General features: G+C 40.9%; 1 protein-coding gene across 2 annotated transcripts in view; it reads right to left on the bottom strand.

The window, feature by feature from the left end:
* LOC131229045 (alpha-1,4 glucan phosphorylase L isozyme, chloroplastic/amyloplastic) overlaps positions 1-16,669 on the bottom strand; it is a 92,255-nt gene extending 75,586 nt beyond the window's left edge. The window contains exons 1-5 of one of the 2 annotated variants that reach the window (XR_009163143.1): positions 16,317-16,669; positions 1,407-1,645; positions 1,206-1,307; positions 669-845; positions 187-462 (exon numbers count right to left, since the gene is read on the bottom strand). Coding sequence is in view for 1 of the 2 variants with exons in the window: in XM_058224906.1 (XP_058080889.1) it covers positions 187-462; positions 669-845; positions 1,206-1,307; positions 1,407-1,645; positions 16,317-16,542 (1,020 nt within the window). In the remaining variant the exon portion in view is untranslated. The remainder of the gene's footprint in view (positions 1-186; positions 463-668; positions 846-1,205; positions 1,308-1,406; positions 1,646-16,316) is intronic. The other variant, XM_058224906.1, reaches the window with a different exon arrangement.
* Positions 16,670-18,532: the final 1,863 nt, after the last annotated feature.

The raw sequence follows: 18,532 nt of genomic DNA, 5'->3' as shown, positions 1-18,532 counted from the left end.
ACAAAGCAGAAAAAAAAAACTAAAACTCCACAAAAATAGGAAAGCAACCAAAAATAGTTGCAGTTAGTAAATGGGGAAGAATGAAGATAACTAATTGTAACAAAAATAGCTACAATAATGATCTAGACCTGTAAAGGATGCAGCAATTCAAACATGTTATGACTTATGAATAAGTCAGCATCAAACCTTTTCAGCATTTGCTTGGGCCTCATATGCTTTGGCATGCTCTCCAGCATTGAAAGATTGTAAATCAAAATCTTGTGAGGGAACTTTTGTTGCCCAGAGGCGAAGGTTAATTGTGGTTTTAGTTTTATATCCTGGTATCGGAACATCATATGCGACGGCCTTTATATTTTCACCACCAACCCAATGTTTCTTTCCATCTGATCCTGAGACAACCTTACCATAAAATTTCACAGGATATGTGATATCATTTCTCAAAATTTCCCAGGGATTCCCCATCTGCAAGAAGATAGTGTATTATCAATAGACGAAAACCATAACAATACGAATGCACTTAGATACATTCTTGACACTTAACACCATAAAATATGCACCACCATCGAAGTTATAAAAGGTATAAAGTAGCTGATGTACCTTAATATAAAAACCCATATTTCATATTAAATTAGATAAAATGAACAAAAGCGAACATAAATAAGGCACACCTCAAGCCAACTTTCTGCAACCTCCTCCTGGCCATCTTTTGTAATAGTTTGGCGAAACAAACCATATTTGTATCTAAGCCCATAACCCCATGCAGGATAATTTAATGTTGCTAGAGAATCCAAAAAACAAGAAGCCAGCCTTCCAAGACCTCCATTTCCAAGTGCAGCATCTGGTTCCTATTTATCAATAAATCAATGAGATCAGATCTCTTGATCAATGATATATGAGTTCTTCTATGTATAAGTCATCTGAGAAATTATGGAATAGCAAGTCAATATATAAAACAAAACCCCAAGTTTTTTTTTTTTTCTTGATAGGTAAATTGGGCTTGAACCCAAACCTCAACATTGAAACACACCGTCTTCCATAGAGGTATGGGCTTGACCCAAAAAGAGACTAGATAAAAATGTGGTTTCATTCAAATCTTAGTAACCTGATGTTGCTCAAAAACATCTCTGCACACGAGGGTTTGAATAAACTGACCAATCTCACTAGTCCAAGCATTATTTAAGGAACAAAATCTACCATAATCTGACCTGCCTCACTACGTTCTCTAGATTATGTCCAAGTTTGCTCAAAGCCTCTGCATAAGCACCAGTGAGCTCTAAATTACCAATTGCATTTAACAATGCTCTCCCCTGCAATGCTCCACAAAAACAATCAATCATCGACTAGGACTACAAGTTTCATCTATGTGAATTCAACATTCAATAGTCAAATAAGAAATCCTCAATGACCTGTAGAAATTCCATGGACAGATAATACGCCTGTTTCACATTTATCTTTTCATAATAATCATATGTCTCGTTCCAATTAATGATAAGAGAATCACGAACGCTTTCGGCAGTAGCAAAATAAGCCTTAGGGAGGTTGAAATGCTCTGGAGAGAATGATGGTGTGAATTCTGCATGGTATTTGATACTCGACGCGATAGATGCAGAATCTGGTGTGAAGGAATCCAAAGCATGTTGAGCACCTGATAACAATTTCAATGGTTGTCAGAAAAATAACATGCAAGAATATATGTTTGTGATTTCATTTGCATGCCTGTATTTTATATGCATTTGCGCATTCATGCATATGCAAGTATATATTAATGTGTGTATAAGATGCACATCTATTGATGGACACTTGAATTATGCATCTTTGTATATGCCAAAAACTACGGAAATTTAGGGTTTGATTTGTTCCTCGAAGGAAAATATATGGGTATAGCGTTAGACAATCATTGATGTGGCTGTAAGTTGTAGACGCAGATTGGCTATAATCATCATAGCCGCATCAGTATTTTCTATGGTATTTAACCAAAATATCAAGAGAATGGACAGAAGATGTGTAAGATAACAAAGATAAATCCTTCAGGGTACACCACACACACACACACACACATAGACACAGCAAGATGCTCACATACAAAACTAGTTGGACAGTAAATGACCAAATAGCGTGTGAGACCCATGTTCCGTTGGAACCTTCCATACGCATGTTTCTGACGCCAACATACCCGGGGATCGACCAGATCATCGATCATTGATCGCACCTTGTAAATGTGTCAGATTGACCCGAGAACTCTACTGCAGCGACTGCACCGGCGCTGCGATCGCAACGCCATGAGGCACGCCCCGTTGCAATACCCGGATTGAAAGATTGGACCTGAGAGTAAATTGAGATGTGGCGTGCATCCCAATGTGTGAACGCATTTCCCGAGGCACGCTTATCCCGAGAAATCACTGTTTTACACAAGAATCCTACCCCATGTTAAATTACAACAACTAACCCCATAGCCTTTTTCTTTTTCCAAAAAACCATCATTCAAGTGCTAAGCCAAAAGACCAAAGTACCCCCATTCTAATAACCTACAATGCCACTACATTACCTAAACTACCCCTATGTTCTCCCATTCCCCCACACAAGGACTACCCCAAAGTCAAGCAAACCCCTTTTCCCTCTCCCCATGCACATTTTCCTACCAAATGCCCCTCCTTTCTCTACCCCTGCACACAACCCCCAACACCCCATGTGAGATTACCCTTATGCCCCCCAAATCTCTACACTTCTTTCTCTCTCCCATTTCCCCCCATTGCACAACACTCCTACGTATGGAGCATTTCAAATGAGCAAGAAGGAAAAGAAAAGGAAAAGAAAAGGAAAAGAAAAAAGAAAAAAAGAGAGAAGAAAGTAAGAGAGGAAGGAGTGTGGAGTTTGGAGCTTGGAACCTCCATTAATGGAGACCCCAACCCAAACTTTGAACCTTGGGGAAGACCCCAAAGATCTTGATGTTTTTACCTTGGTGAGTGCATTTAATATTGTCACTCATGTTCTCTCTTTCTTTTGCTTGTGTTTGTTTGGAGAGTGAAGGAGGTGGACCCCACCTTTGACTTGTGAGGTTTAGGGGCCACTGTCCATGCCTCTTTTAGGTCATCTAGCGAGTCCCACGGTCCATGCAAATCTAGAACATGTGGACGATGCAGTAGCACCTTGGATCAAACTTTTTTTGGGCCATGTAGCCCTTTCATGATGTGCGTATGAGATCTAGTGGTGGGGCCACTTATGTGGGTCCCAACCATGATGTATGCATTATATATCCTCGTCGTTTACCCGTGTGCAAGGGTGGGACCCACCCTATCCAGCGTGTACGGCCCACATTACTGTTTGTATTTTGGCGCGGCCCTCGTAGTGGTGGAGGCCCACATCTCTCTCTCTCTCTCTCTCTCTCTCTCTCTCTCTCTCTCTCTCTCTCTCTCTCGGCCCACCCAGGTGGACCACTAGCGTGCATCCCATGTTGTGTGGCCCATCGTGTTGTTTATTTGCCATTCAACCTGTTGATCTGGTCAAATATGACTTGGACGAGGGGTCCACACAAATACCACCTTGATCCAAAACTATTGTGGGCCCCACCCGATCCAACAGATCCAAATCCCGGGTGGACCATTGAAAGCAATGGAGATTGAATTTCCCATTGTTGAAACCTTGTTGGGGCCAGTGTTCGAAATATCGGTATCACGTTATGTATCGCACCATTGGGATACGGATACGTATCGGTTATCACATGGGATATATCGGTTGTATCGCATAATGTATCACTATTGTTGGAAACATGTGGAAACATTGGGAAGTTGGTGGAATTTTTCAATGAAACTTTAACGTGTTTAAAAAAAAAAAAAAAAAAAGACACCAATACACACTTATAAATCAAAACATTACAAAAAACAAGTGCACATGATAAGTTTTCTTTATATGGGGTCCTAAACTCCTAATCTATGCATTGTCTAACTAAATTGATGCAAGTATATTCATATAATTTATAAATGTAAGAAGACATGAGGAAACACAAGCAATGATTCAAAAGCGAAAGAAGAATCACTAGATCAAGTTACATACATGTTTGATTTTATGTTTGGACACAAAGATTGCAACCAATTTGCTAGAAATTGAGAATTTTTTTTATTTTTGTCAATTTTCCGTAACTCGGCCCATCTCCTCCAAATCTTGGAATTGAAGCTCCCAATCCATGATATTTCATGTTTTATGAAAAATCATGGATTTGTAACAATTTGACATTGATTTACCATGATTATAGGGGGGAAAAAAAGGATAAAAAATTCTCACCAGATCGAACATGTGGGATATATCCCGCTAATTGTGCGTTTCATATCGCACAGGTGGGATATGAGATATATCATGGGATATATCGGCTGATATCCTCGACACCTAAAACACTGGCTGGGGCCCACCATGTTGTTTGTTGTCTAACCTGTTGATAAGGTTACAGGGACCTGGATAAAAGGCCCACACAATATAAGCTTGATCCAGATCTGATGTGGGTCCCACCTTTGTGAAAAGAGGAGATTGAACATCCAACGCTAAAAGCAACACATGTGGGGGCCCCACCGTGATGTTTATTTGTCACAAACCTGTACATAAGGTCACAGAGACATGGATGAAAGGAATACACAAATATCAGTTGGATCCAAAGCTCTGTGGGCCCCACCGTGGGGACAAAAACATCCAACGTTGAAACCTTCCTAGGGTCCAGAGAGATGTCCGTGACAATCCACCCTATCCATTTGTTTTTCCATCTCATTTGGGAGTGGGCCCACCATGTTGTGGGGCCCATAAAAAATCCACACCGTCCATCCTTTTGTCCGGCCCAGAAATGTAGCAGATCAGAAGCTCAGCTAGACCACACCAACAGGAACAGTTTTAATTGAACGCCTGCCATTGAAATCTATCCTGGGCCCACTGGCTATTGGACTGTTTACCTAGCATGTGGGGCCTGCTGTGGACCACAGCATGATGCATATGTTTTATCTGAGCCATCCGTGCAAGGCCTACCTGTGATGTATATGTTTTATCCACGCCCTTCCATTCAGCAGGTGGGACCCCTGATCAGCAGATGTGGCCCGTTGTTGTGGCCCACCTTACTGAGGTGTTGCATATCCCAGCCGTCCATCCATTTGGCCAGCTTATTTTAGTGCATGGACCTAAAAATAAAGCGGATCCAAAGCTCGGGTGGACCACACTGCCTAAAATCATGGAGTCTGAACGCCCACCATTGCGACCTTCCTAAGGGTTGCCAAGGTGATTGTGGGGGCCACAGCGATGGACCCCGCTGTGGGAACAGTGTGCACATGCATGCTGTCCACACAGCATATGTCCCACGATGTGGGGTCCGTCGTGATGTATGTGTTTTATACCTCGCTGCCCTTCAGTTTTCTAGATCAAGGCATGGGCCCACTTGTATGGCATATCTAGTGGGACGTGCCCTAGAGTAATGGGGTAGATGATGGACATCATTGGAATCTCCTTGGACCTATTGTAGTGTATGTAATGTGGCCGCATTGTAGGCTCGCTTTAATGTATGAGTTGCGGGCCATGCCGTATAGCCTACCTTGATGTATGTTTGTAGTCATGCCATTGGCCTACTGTAGTGTATGTGATGAATCCGCGCCATGGGCCTACCTTGTTATATGTGTTGTAACCACACCATTAGGCCCGCCTAGATGTATGTGTTGTACTCAAGCTGTGGGCCTGCTTTGATCTATGTGTTGTAGCCACGTAGTCCACCATGGGACCCACCCTTAAAGTTGTGGGGGCCCGCCGTTTAGGTCCCACACTTTGCCTATGTTGAGCCCATCTAGGCACGTTCATATTAGATTATGGGCCGCCCTCTTGGCCCTTGTTTAGGAATAGTTGTAGGCCCACTTTGATGTCCGTCTCGGGCCTACCATAATCGCTTGTGGACCCTCGATTGCCACCCCATTTGGATGTTGTTAGCAGTATGATTAGGCCGCTTACGTGTGTGCTTGCTTGGAATGGGCCCGTTGTCGTGAGAGCCCACTCAAGTGTAGCTTTGCAAGGCCCCATTAGATTTGGTTTTCAAGTGGGTCTCACCTCTTGTGAATGGTGTGTTTACCTTATCAAGTTGGTGTTGTGTTATGTTTGTGTTGATGCAGCACTTCCTTTATGCTTAAAGTGGCATTACGATTATGTTGGAACGATGTTTATGCTTGTGTAGCTATTGCACTTCCTTTATGCTTAAAGTGGTGTTACGGTTATGTTGGTGTGATGTGTGTTGCTATGGCACTTCCTTTAGGTTAATGCGGCACTTACTTTATGCTAGATGTAGCATAACTACATAACTCTTATGATTGTTATAGCATTGCTCTTATGGTTGATGGAGCATTGCCCTTATGCTTAATATGACACTACATGCACACCATATGCATAGTTGATTGTATGTTGTGCATCATTCATACATGATATGCATCATGTGCTTGACATGTGAATGATGGTTTGATCATGTAGAGTACACCCGGTGGTGGACCGTAGTTGGTACACATGACATGGTTTTGGCTTGTCTATATCCGGCAATATGCATTGTTGTCCCTACGGCTTCGGGCATTTCAGGGGACCCATACGAGATGGGGCCACCCTGCATGTATGCACAGTTTGCATGACATGGTTGCATGACTCGGATGATGGACTCATGCATTTATGCATTTGCATGATGCAATTGCATGCACATCCTAGCGACATCAAGGTTGTGGCCACCACAGATTCATCGTGGTTGGCGGTTATGGTTGTGGACACCGGAAATTGGTTGTGGTTACAGAGCGCATAGGATGTCCTTGGGTGAATGTCCCTAAATCATGTGGGTTGTAGGATGCTCCAATGTCTGGACCGAGTGAATACCATGAGCGCCCGAGTACCGCACACCAGTAGGCCGCATCTACCACCATGTTAAGGTCAGTTGAAAGCGGGTTTAGCCTCATCTGTCCGGAGAGTAGAGAGCAAATTAGGCTACGTCTGACCAACTTGGATGTAGGTCCACTACTGGCGTGCTGGATGGGATTTGGCATGGATATGGGCCTTCCACCACCATGGCGGGTGTTGAGGTCTTTGCCCTCATTGCCGCAAAGTATGAGCCTTGACTGGCACTAGACCCAAGTGATTTCAGATGAGAACCATACTAAGATGTGGATTAGACATCGTGAACAACATGTGCATCACATGGTTGCATATGACATTCAGCCCAGTTAGCCTGCACATGGCATATACATATAGCCTCGGTATTGCTGGTTGCATTCATGGACATGGGCATGATTAGCCTTCCATCTTGCTACTTACTCTGATATTGTTGATTGATATACCTATCATATGCATTGCGCGCACACACACGCACTCTACTGGGCTTCATATGGAAACTCATGAGTGTTTGCTTCTTCTTTTTTTATCAGGATGTGTTAGAGTGTAGCAGTTGCCAGTTGGTGATGCTGGAGCCACTCCCCTATCTTCGCTTTGCGATATCTTGTATTTCCCTTGTATCAGCATTGTATCCACTCTTGTTTAGTGGAGATGTATGTTACTTGTGGAGTTATTTAGTTATGCTCGGTTATTAAAGTTTCCCTTGAAATCCTCCTTGTGGAACGCCGACTTCGGGACTTGGTGTATGAGCATTGAGTGCCAGAATTGAGATTCTACAGAGGTTGACAACACCAGATTCGAGTTATGGCGTATGGGCACCGGGAACCAGATTTGGGGCGTGATAGCAGATAAATTCCTACCTCACAATTGTGGACAACATTCAACATCATATAGAAAACCTTAACAAAAATCAAGCCCACTCATCAAGCAGGCAACATCATAGAAAATAATGTGAAGTCACCAATCCTATCCAATATACAAGTGTGGCAGACCTAATTAGTGATCGGGCTGATTTTACACCAAATGATCTTCATGATAGAGCCAACCTTTTAGACAAGATGGATGCATACACACATGACAAGTTGACACTTACCCACTAGTTGAACCATAACTTAGAGGCACATCTAATTGTATGTGAACCGTTGGAGGAAAAGATCCATGCCAATTTGAAAATGAAACCAAAATTTAAGATTTAAGTGTTGACGAAGTTGTTGGCCACTAAAATTGGTAGAACTAAAACTATTTGGCATCTCATAGGTGTTCTTGCACATAGTGGAGGAGCTTCTAGGGTTGGATGTGTAGACCATTCAAGAGGCAAAATCCTATAGGGAGAATGCACATTGTGGGCCATTTAGAAGCTACAGAATCAAAGAATTTTTAGAGATGATGGTAGTTGGAAAATTCAAGTCAAGCCTCACTCGTTAAGCTCATTGCACAAACTAGCTTCAATGTAATTCTAGAAATTGGAGGGTAACTACCAAACACAGGGCCATAGTTAGCAAATACGCGTCTTACTAGAAAGAAGAAAGTGCCATATGACGTATAATTCAAAATATATAGTTTAATACGCATATCAATAGAACCTTACTTATAAAACACATTTAATACATATTTTATACATATATAGTTTAATACGCATATCAATAGAACCTTACTTATAAAACACATTTAATACATATTTTATACATATATAGTTTAATACGCATATCAATAGAACCTTACTTATAAAACACATTAAATACATATTTTATACATATCGTCGTATAATATGCTAACGAAACCTAGAGTCCGATTCCACTAGAATCAGCCCATAGAAATTTGCTAAGTCCACACGCGGATAGAAGTGTACCATCTAGACATCTACACGCCACCATATCCTCCATCATGGAGAATTGGTGAAATATCTGAGCAAACCACCAAGTTGTTGGACAATAAGTTACCATTCAACAAGCAGATAAGTTCCTGCCTATCAATTGTGTACAACATCCACCATCATATAGAAAACTTGACAAAAAAATCAAGCGAATCTGATCATCAGGCCAGCAACATCATAGAAAACAATGCAAAAAGTCGCCAATCTTATTGAAAGTACAAGCATGGCCAACCTAATGAGTGATTTGGTCAATTTTTACACCGGGTGATGTTCATGATAGGTCCAGTAGAAGATGATTAGATGAGGGTGTGAAGAGAAGAGGAGAAGAGTGATAGAGAAGAGGAGAAAAGAAGAGAGTTTGAAAAATGTTGTGTTGACCAACATGCCCTAACACTATGTTTTATTAGAATAGAACATATAAGAGAAGAAGAAAGTGTGTGTATGCACTTACATTAAAAGAGCTACTAAACACACACACACCATACAATAACACTCTAAACTCCCCCTCAAGTTGGACCATAGATGTTGATTATGCCCAACTTGTCACGAGCACGATGAAGAGCATCTCGACTTAAAAACTTTATCAGAACATCAGCAAGCTGATCCCCGGATCGAACAAAATGGGTGATGATTTCCTTAGAAGCAACTTTCTCCCGAATAAAGTGACAGTCAAACTAAATGTGTTTGGTGCGCTCATGTAAAATTGGGTTACGAGCAATATGGATGGCCGCTTGGTTATCGCAATGAAGAGGAATAGGAGCTGAAGGAGAATAGCCAACTTCTTCAAGAAGGGTGCAAAGCCACAGGAGCTCACACATCGCATGAGCCATAGCACGATATTCTACTTCAGCCGAGGATCGAGCAACAACCAGTTGCTTCTTGCTCTTCCATATGACAAGATTGTCACCTAGGAAGGTACAGAAGCTGAACGTAGAGCGGCGATCATAGGTACAACCTGTACAATCAACATCGGAATAGCCAAAAAGATGAAGATGACCATGAGAATGAAAGCGAAGGCCAAGGCCCGGGGCTGATTTTAGATACCGAAGTATGCGGTATGTAGCTGTGAGATGCGAAGAACGGGAAGCTTGCATGAATTGGCTAACAATGCCCACCGCAAAGGAAAGATATGGGCGATTAATAGTCAAGTAAATGAGCCAGCCTACAAGGCGTCGATACATCCCGGGATCAGAAATGAGAACATCATCATCTGGCTGAAGCTTCTGTGAAGTATCCACGAGGGTGGTAGCAAGTTTGCATCCTAATATGCTCGTCTCCATGAGAAGATCAAGCGTATATTTTCGTAGGGACAAGACCACCCCGAATGAGGAGGAACCAACTTCAACTCATAGTTGATCTCAAACTTGGTCGTCAGAAATTCTTTGACATCCCCCATTCCAACTGAATCACTACCGAACAAAACAATATCATCCATATACACAATGAGAACCATGATACCCGTCGATCGACAACATATAAAGAGGGAATGACTGACATGACTACGAACAAAGCCGAACTCCATGAGACCCTCACTAAATTTTTTTGAACCATGCATGTGGGGACTATTTGAGTCCATAAATAGCCTTCTTTAACTGACATACAAGCGTAGGATTGTGGGAAGCAACAAAGTCAGGAGGTTGATGCATGTAAACTTCCTCTACAAGGTCCCCATGAAGGAATGCATTCTAAACATCAAGTTGAAACAAGGGTCAGGATAAATTGATGGCCAAGGAGATCACGACACAAACAGAATTAAGCTTAGCCACCGGAGATAATATCTCGAAGTAATCCACGCCATGAGTCTGCGTATAGCCCCTAGTAACAAGACGAGCTTTATAACGATCAATGGAGCCATCTGGAAGGAACTTGATCGCGTAAACCCATCGACATCCAACAAGTTTGTGCCCTGGAGGAAGAGCTGACATTTCTTCCATCGCTGCCTTCGTCCACTCAAGACTTTGAAGAGCATGTGAGAGAGACCGAGGAATGGTCTGTGACAAAATGGAAGCTGTAAACGACTGAAAGGACGATGAAAGATGATCTTATGAAACGAATTGTTAATGGGGTGTTGAGTGTAAGATCGTGACCCTTTATACAAGGCAATGGGAGATCCAAACTCGAGGTAGGAGAATCGCCTAAGCAAACATCCAAAGTGAGTGGAAGGGTGAACGGCCGAGCGTGTGAAGATTTATCTCAACAATGAAACACCCGCAAAGGCTTAGGGTCACCCAAATCACCAACAGAATGTTGAACGGAGGGGAGAGGAGTTTCCCCGTGATCACTAGTGGGAAGAGGAAGAGGATAAGAGTTATGCTCCCCCTGGCTCGCAAAAGGATCACAAAGAGATCGATCTTGAGCTGAGAAAAATGAAACATCCTTGAAGAAGGTTACATTCGCAAAAACATATTTCTTACGAGTCGAGGGGTCATAACATTTATACCCTTTCTGACTCTGAGTGTACCCTAAGAATATACATTTAGTTGCCCTAGGGCTATGTTTCTCATTACTTCCATCTAAAATTTGAACAAAGCATGTGCAACCAAAAACTTTAGATGGTAGAGGAAAGGGATTGTCATGAGGATACAGTATAGTAAATAAAGAATTGTAAAACAGGATACATGAGGGTATATGATTAATAAGGAAAGTGGCGGTTAGAAGGGCATCATCCTAAAAATGTATAAGTCAGGGCACACCGAGGAGAACGGTGTGAGCAACTTCAAGGAGATGGCGGTTCTTTCGTTCTACGATACCATTTTGCTGTTGTGTGTGAGGACACAACGTTTGAGACAAAATACCATGCTCATGTAAGAATGACAAAAAAGCAGTGAATGTACCCCCCCCCCCCCCCCCCAAGCAAAAAAAAAAAAAATCATGAATGGAGGGTTTTGATTGAACATTAAAACTGAGTGCAAACTTCATGATAAAACACTTTAAACACACCAAACACTTCTCTTATATTTCAAAGGAATAAGCACATCACCCGTGAATAATCATTAATAAAGGTGACAATATTTAAATCCAAAAGTGGAGGTAACTGGGGCCAGTCCCCAGACCCGAGTGAACCAGTTCAAAAGGGTGAGGTTTCCTCCCAAAAGAGCTAGGAGAAAACATAGCACGGTAATGTTTAAGCAATTCACAAATATCATAGCATAAAGGTTTAGTGACAGATAACTAGAGTTGATCCCCAGACCCAAGTGAACAAGTTCAAAAGGGTGAGATTTCCTCCTAGAAAAGCTATGAGAAAACACAGCTCGGTGATGTTTAGACAATTCACAAATATCACAGCATAAAGGTTTGGTGACAGATAAGGAGAAAAACAAAAGTCTCAATCTAGCTAATAATAGGGTGGCCTAAGCGGCAATGCCACCGTGTCATGGACTCTCGATCCAGAGAAAGGGTACTAGAAGCGGCAACGGGTGTATTATTGAGAAGAAAAACACCTCCTCGCTCATGCCCCCCACCAATCACTCTCTTTGTCTGTGAATCCTAAAACAGATAATGAGAATGGAAGAAGATAATGGAACAATTCAATGATTTAGTAAGAGAACTAACAGACAATAAGTTTAATGGAAAATGAGACACACGCAAGACTAAAGACAATGGCAAGGAAGGAGAAAGAGAGATGGAACCAATCCTAGAAATGAGAGTTTGGGTATTATCTGCAATAGTGACATACTAAGAGTGAGGAAAAGGAGAATAAGAGGAAAAGAGTTGTGACTTACCAGTCATATGAGAGGATGTTCCAAAGTCTATGACCCGAGAGGTAGGAGAGGAAGACACGAGAAGAGCGGTACCTGAATGGGTCAAAGTTGCATGAGAAAGCTCAGGAACATCACGAACATGAAGCTGCATCAGGGCATCATATGCAACCCAAGAAATGATAAGAGACTCCCCTAAACAAAACGGCTCAATTGTCGGGGTAGAAGTTGTCCCTCAGGAGCAGTTGTGGAAGTAACAAAAGCGGTGGCACACGTAAGATGACCATGGAGCTGCCAGCAATAATCAACAGTGTGATTAGTTCCACCTTACACGAACAAATGCAGGAACCATCACATCCTCGTCCTCGTACACCACAACCATGAAGGTTACGACCACCTCAACTACATCTCTCTCGCGGCCTCTACCACAACCACCATAACCAAAAGTGCGACCCGAACTCAAGGGTGGTGCTCGGAGGCCAGAAAGAAGAGAAGCCTGATCGCCAGCAAGATGCATCGAATGCTCTGGTGGCATAAATGAATGGGATGGAAGAGCGGTGACAGTAGTGCACTGGCACATGGCATAGATTATCATCATCGGAAGAAGAGAATCCTTTACAACAACCTGATCCCGAACATCAAGGTAATCGGAGTTCACCTCGACTAGGAACCGCATGATGCAAGTATCATCCCACTGCTTACGAGCATGTTTATGATCGTCTTTACATTTAGAATAAATAGACTGATACAGGTCCAGCTCATCCCACATGCCTTGAAGTGTTGAATAATAATCTTTTAATGATCTTGAAATCAATGTTGTCATGTGCGACCACATATGCGATCATGGCACATATGTGATCGCATATGTGGCATATGCAAAAAATATGCGATCACATATGCAATGTATGTGATCGCATACGGCATATGCGATCGCATATTGGCCATGGCACATTAAATTTTTTTTTTTTTTTTTTTTTCAAAAAAAAAAAAAAAAAAAAAAAAACATTTTGCCTACAAAAAGGCTTCCAAATCTCATCCATTTGCAATATTCTCACTCAAAAACTCTCTTACTCTCTTCTTCTCTTACATTTCTTAATTACAAGTGCTCTCTCTCTCTCTCTCTCTCTCTCTCTCTCTCTCTCTCTCTCTCTCTTGGAAGTTGGAAGATCAAGATTCAAGCACTTTTAAGTTCCAAGGAAGATAGCTTGTTGATTTTCTACAATAATAAATAAATAGCCTGCTGATTTTGTTGTTACGTCTTGTTAACTATACTGTTGAATGTCGATGACTTGATGTTTAATTGATTTTTTCTCTCTCAAATGTATTTTAAATATGTAAAATTAGTTATTTGTTAACTTAAAAAAGTTCCCCTTGGTTTCATATAATATTATATATATATATATATATATATATATTTAATTGATTTTTTCTCTCTCAAATGTATTTTAAATATGTAAAATTAGTTATTTGTTAACTTAAAAAAGCTCCCCTTGGTTTCATATAATATTATTTATATATATATATATATATATATATATATATATATATATATATATATATATATATATATTTCGAAAAAAAAAATAATATGCGGTCGCATATGCGCATAGGCATATGCGATCGCACATGATCGCATATGCGATTCAACAACATTGGTTGGAACTGACCAATTTCTTGAATAAGTTAGAATACCCGTGAAAATTTTTGAAACTCGAATAACATATCATGAAGTTTATCCCAAATGCTTTTAGTCGAGGAAAAAAACATCACTGAATGGCTAACTGAAGAATCTATACCATTCAACATCCATGCAATAACTCGATAGTTCTCCTTTGTCCAAAACTTGTAGGTGGCATTTGTAAAGCTTGGAGGATCATCTAAAATATACGACAACTTCTCATGAGCTCCCAAGAACACTTTTACATATTGCCCCATTGAAGATAATTGTCAACATTCAACTTAATGGAGGTAATTTGATGGGGTTTAGATTCAAGAGAGCCAATGCCAAAAGATGAGGGCCCTTTGTCATCCATAGGGGACTCTTATAAAGAAAAATTGACTCAAACAACTCTCTCTCACTCAATCCTTCAATGGAATGAGAAATAAACCCCAAACAACAAGCAATCCTCCAAAACAACAATAAAAGCAGTCAGATCTGACTCAAACAAGTGAAAAACGGCTTGGCCGCATGTCCATTTGAGAGTAAACCCACTCAAACACGAATCATAGCTTAAAAAATCCTCCATTGTTAACTTGGAATGAAGATTTTGGTCCATCTTGAGCAAAGAAACTAGAGAAAAACTTATTGATTTGAGATAGATCGAAGAAAATCTTATTATGGGACCGATTTTCGAATATTTCTATTTCAGCCAAAACACCATAAAAGGTCTAAAAAAATCTCGAAAAATCATGACAAATTTTCTAAAATCAAGATCTATCAAACCCATAAACTTTCAACTCAAATTAGGTCCATACGTCCATACAACGTTGACGTGTCGCCTCTCAACTTATATGATGCGGAATAGCGTAATCTAGGCTCTGATACCAAGTAGAAGACGATTAGATGATTAAGGTATAGAGAAAATAGGAGAAGAGAGAGAGAGAGAGAGAGAGAGAGAGAGAGAGAGAGAGGAGAAGAAGAAGAAGAAGAAGAGAAAAGAAGAGAGTTTGAAAAATGTTGTGTTAACCAACATGCCCTAACAAAATGTTTTATTAGAATAGAACATATAGTACACTGCGGGAAAAGAAGAAAGTGTGCACATGCATTTACATTAAAAGAGCCGCTAAACACACGCCACTAAACACACACACTATACACTAACACTCTCCAGAGATCCAACCTTTTAGATAAGTTGGATGCATAAAAGGCTATGATGGTGATCCCAAATAGCTAGGAGAAGGCTATGATGATGATTATGTGCATATATCTAGGCTACGATGATGACGATGTGTCTCTTTCCCTGCTCTATCTATCCATGTGTGTTTGTGTTTCTATATGTACGCATCATGTTCAAACCATATTCATAATGAAGCAATTGAAGGAAGAGAACCATCACTATTATTAAAATAAACAAAAGTGTTCTAAATTCAACAATTGATGCCCATTAATCAGCGATTAGATCATCCAATCATTCTTATTTTGAGATTAGAACCAATCAACAATGGGTACCATGATTTGGATGGTTAATTTGAATTATGTTTGTGCCACCTATACAATTTCCGAGTGGCGGGTATGAACTCATCACAGTCTGTCATGTTATCAAATAATGGGCATTTAAAAAGATTTACCAACATATAATTCTGATCCACCTGATGTCTGGAGACACAATTTTTGGACCATAGCACATGCATAGTGAGGTGCTCGGATCTCTCACAGACATGCTGCATTTGCATGTGGACGGAGAACAGGATTCGAAATCCTACTCTACAAGTAGACAAACAAGGACCAAAATGCAGTTTGAAGGCTACTTCCTCATTGATAATAATATGGACCGACTACCGAGCGTTTGCAAATCAATTAAATCGTGCATCCAAATGCAGCCTTAAGCAACCGTCCAAATGGAAAATATCTAAGAGAAGCCTAAGTTCTCTAATAAAAAACATATATTTCAAAAAATCAAAATCAAAATCAAAACGATGCAGCAAATGGAAAAAAGAAAAAGTAAAAAGTAAAACCAGCGACACTAGAATTCTCACTAAAATATGAAAAATTCCAATAAAAGGGAAAATTTTCAAAATAAGAAAGCCAATGATTGCATTCATTAAACAGGCAACAACGATCAAAAAGGGCTTAAATTTCCCCATTTTAAAATCCTGAGCAGAGATTAGTGCACAATCCAATGCGAAGGAGAATCGGTTGGATTTTTAACCTTCGTCGGAGATGGATTCCTTCAGTTTCTGGTCGCTGGCGACGTTTCTCACGGAGAAAGATCTTCGTCTGGAACGACGAGAACTGACGGTTCTGATGGAGAAGATATTGGAGTTGGCGGTGGATTTGGTAGTGAAATCGAGGAATCCTGAGATGGAACGGTTGCGATTAGAGAATGTGTGGGACCTAACGGCTGAGAAACGAGTAGAAGGACGAGCAGATGCCATTGATATCTCTGCTTAGATCTGAAACAGAGAAAGCTGATGAGTCCTGCCACTACCCTTCTTACCTTCTTCTTGTTTATAAAAACATGCTGCAAACGAGCGGAACTCCCGTGCTATTTGACGAATGGGTCACATGGCTCGCCTCCAGAGGCTCTCTGTTTTTGGTGGGGCCATTTCAACGAAGTCGTATTCATCATCACGTCGTCGAGAAAGTTGGTAAACTTTCCGCTCGTTAACTATTCGTCTTGTGAGGGTGGCCCACTCTGATTGGCGCTTGAAGATCGAGATCGTTTCAGATCCCCATTCCGGATCTAACCCAGTATCCGAGGCTAGTTACTCTACTACCGTTCGTAGAATAAGCTTACTCTACAGCGTGGTCTGTGGGGCCCACCTTGATGTTTGCATGACATCCAATCGGCTCATCATCTGAGCCACCCATGCTTTCTAGTTCGAAAAAAAATCTGGACGATCCAAAACTCATGTGGGCCACACCATGTACAATCATGCCTAAAGCCTTCAAAGTCACGTTCTGTGGCCCGCCTGAGTTTTGGAATCGCCTGCTTTCCAATTAAAATTCATATGATCGGTTACATACGGTAGAAATTATTGATGAACGGTCTGGATGATCAGATGGTGGGACCAAAGAGGCGAGCAACATCTTTCTGGACGAGCGTTTGTAGCAGAGCTTCCGTTTTTTAAGCAAAAGCTCCTTTTCAACATATCGAAAAGAGAGCACTTAGTAGTCCGCGAGGGCATTCCACATTTTGTCACCTACAATCCTAACCCTACGTGGGACCCGCACTTGGTGATTGCCATGCCAGTGTCCATCACATTGGCCACGGTGATTGGTGGTGGATGAGATCCATGCAGTGTTTTATTGATGGACTGACTGTCTTTTGTTCCAACAGTCTAGTTGTAGGCCGGTTGAGTTGTTCAGGAGAATGCATGGACCAACCAAGGGTGGCCAGCATCTGACGGTTCCGGTTGGCAGGCTGGGGCTGGTGTGTGGTCGAGATTGTATTGGTCACACTGTACTAGTGATAAATAGGTTCTACAAATTCTGCTTGTAGTACAACTTTAGAAGTGTTGATTTTAACGGCGAGTGAGAGCTCTGTTAAAATGGTAGTCCGGCGGGCGTGACTGACCCCCACTTGGAAGATATTTCGTTTTACATGTCCAGTGGATGATAAAATACTTTAGATACTTGGATTTTCTGTCATTTTCTCTTGTCGTCATTGAAAGCAAAGGTATCTCAATCCCTACTAGAAAAAACTTATAAATCGTCATTTAAAGCAAAGGTTTCTCAATCCTTGCTAAAAAAAACTTATAAATCTTTACTCAAGAAGTGTATAAACGAACGGTACGAAATATTTTGAGCAAGGAGTTTTCGTTGATGGCCTTATGTGTACCACATCATCAATAACATTTCTTGTTCGATGTCAGCAAAGCTCTCTTATAAACTGAAAAATAAAAAATAAAACTTGTATAACTCATCAATTATTTAAACTCTGAATATTTGAAAAGAGAACATAAAAATTATCTTTTGCGCCAAAATGAAATAAACAATTTTCTCAATAAACAACATTTCAAGAGAGAGAGAGTTGCCTATTCATCTTGCAAGTGATGTGAAATGATCCTTATCCCTACAATTTGTTGACATTAACTAATCACCAATATGTTAGACTTGACATATATATAGAGATTTTAATTATTTAATTTAAAAAATTATTTTAAGATATATATAGAGAGAGAGAGAGAAAAAGAGATGCTCACACACAACTACTTGAACGGTGCATTTTGGTCCAGCTAGTTGATTAATTCAAGGATTAATTGATGCTATTTAATACCAAGACAGAAAAGTTATTTTAAGAAGAAAAGTAGCCAGCGGTGTTGGTCCCAGTGTAGAGTTAAAGTGAAATCACAACTAAAGTGAAATCACAACCCAACCATCAGGTGAGTCACCTTATATTAGACCGTGGATTAAAAAAGGAGC

Source organism: Magnolia sinica, chromosome 16 (assembly GCF_029962835.1).
Source record: "Magnolia sinica isolate HGM2019 chromosome 16, MsV1, whole genome shotgun sequence".
Classification (NCBI taxonomy): domain Eukaryota; kingdom Viridiplantae; phylum Streptophyta; class Magnoliopsida; order Magnoliales; family Magnoliaceae; genus Magnolia; species Magnolia sinica.
This window is presented reverse-complemented; position numbering and strand designations above follow the sequence as displayed.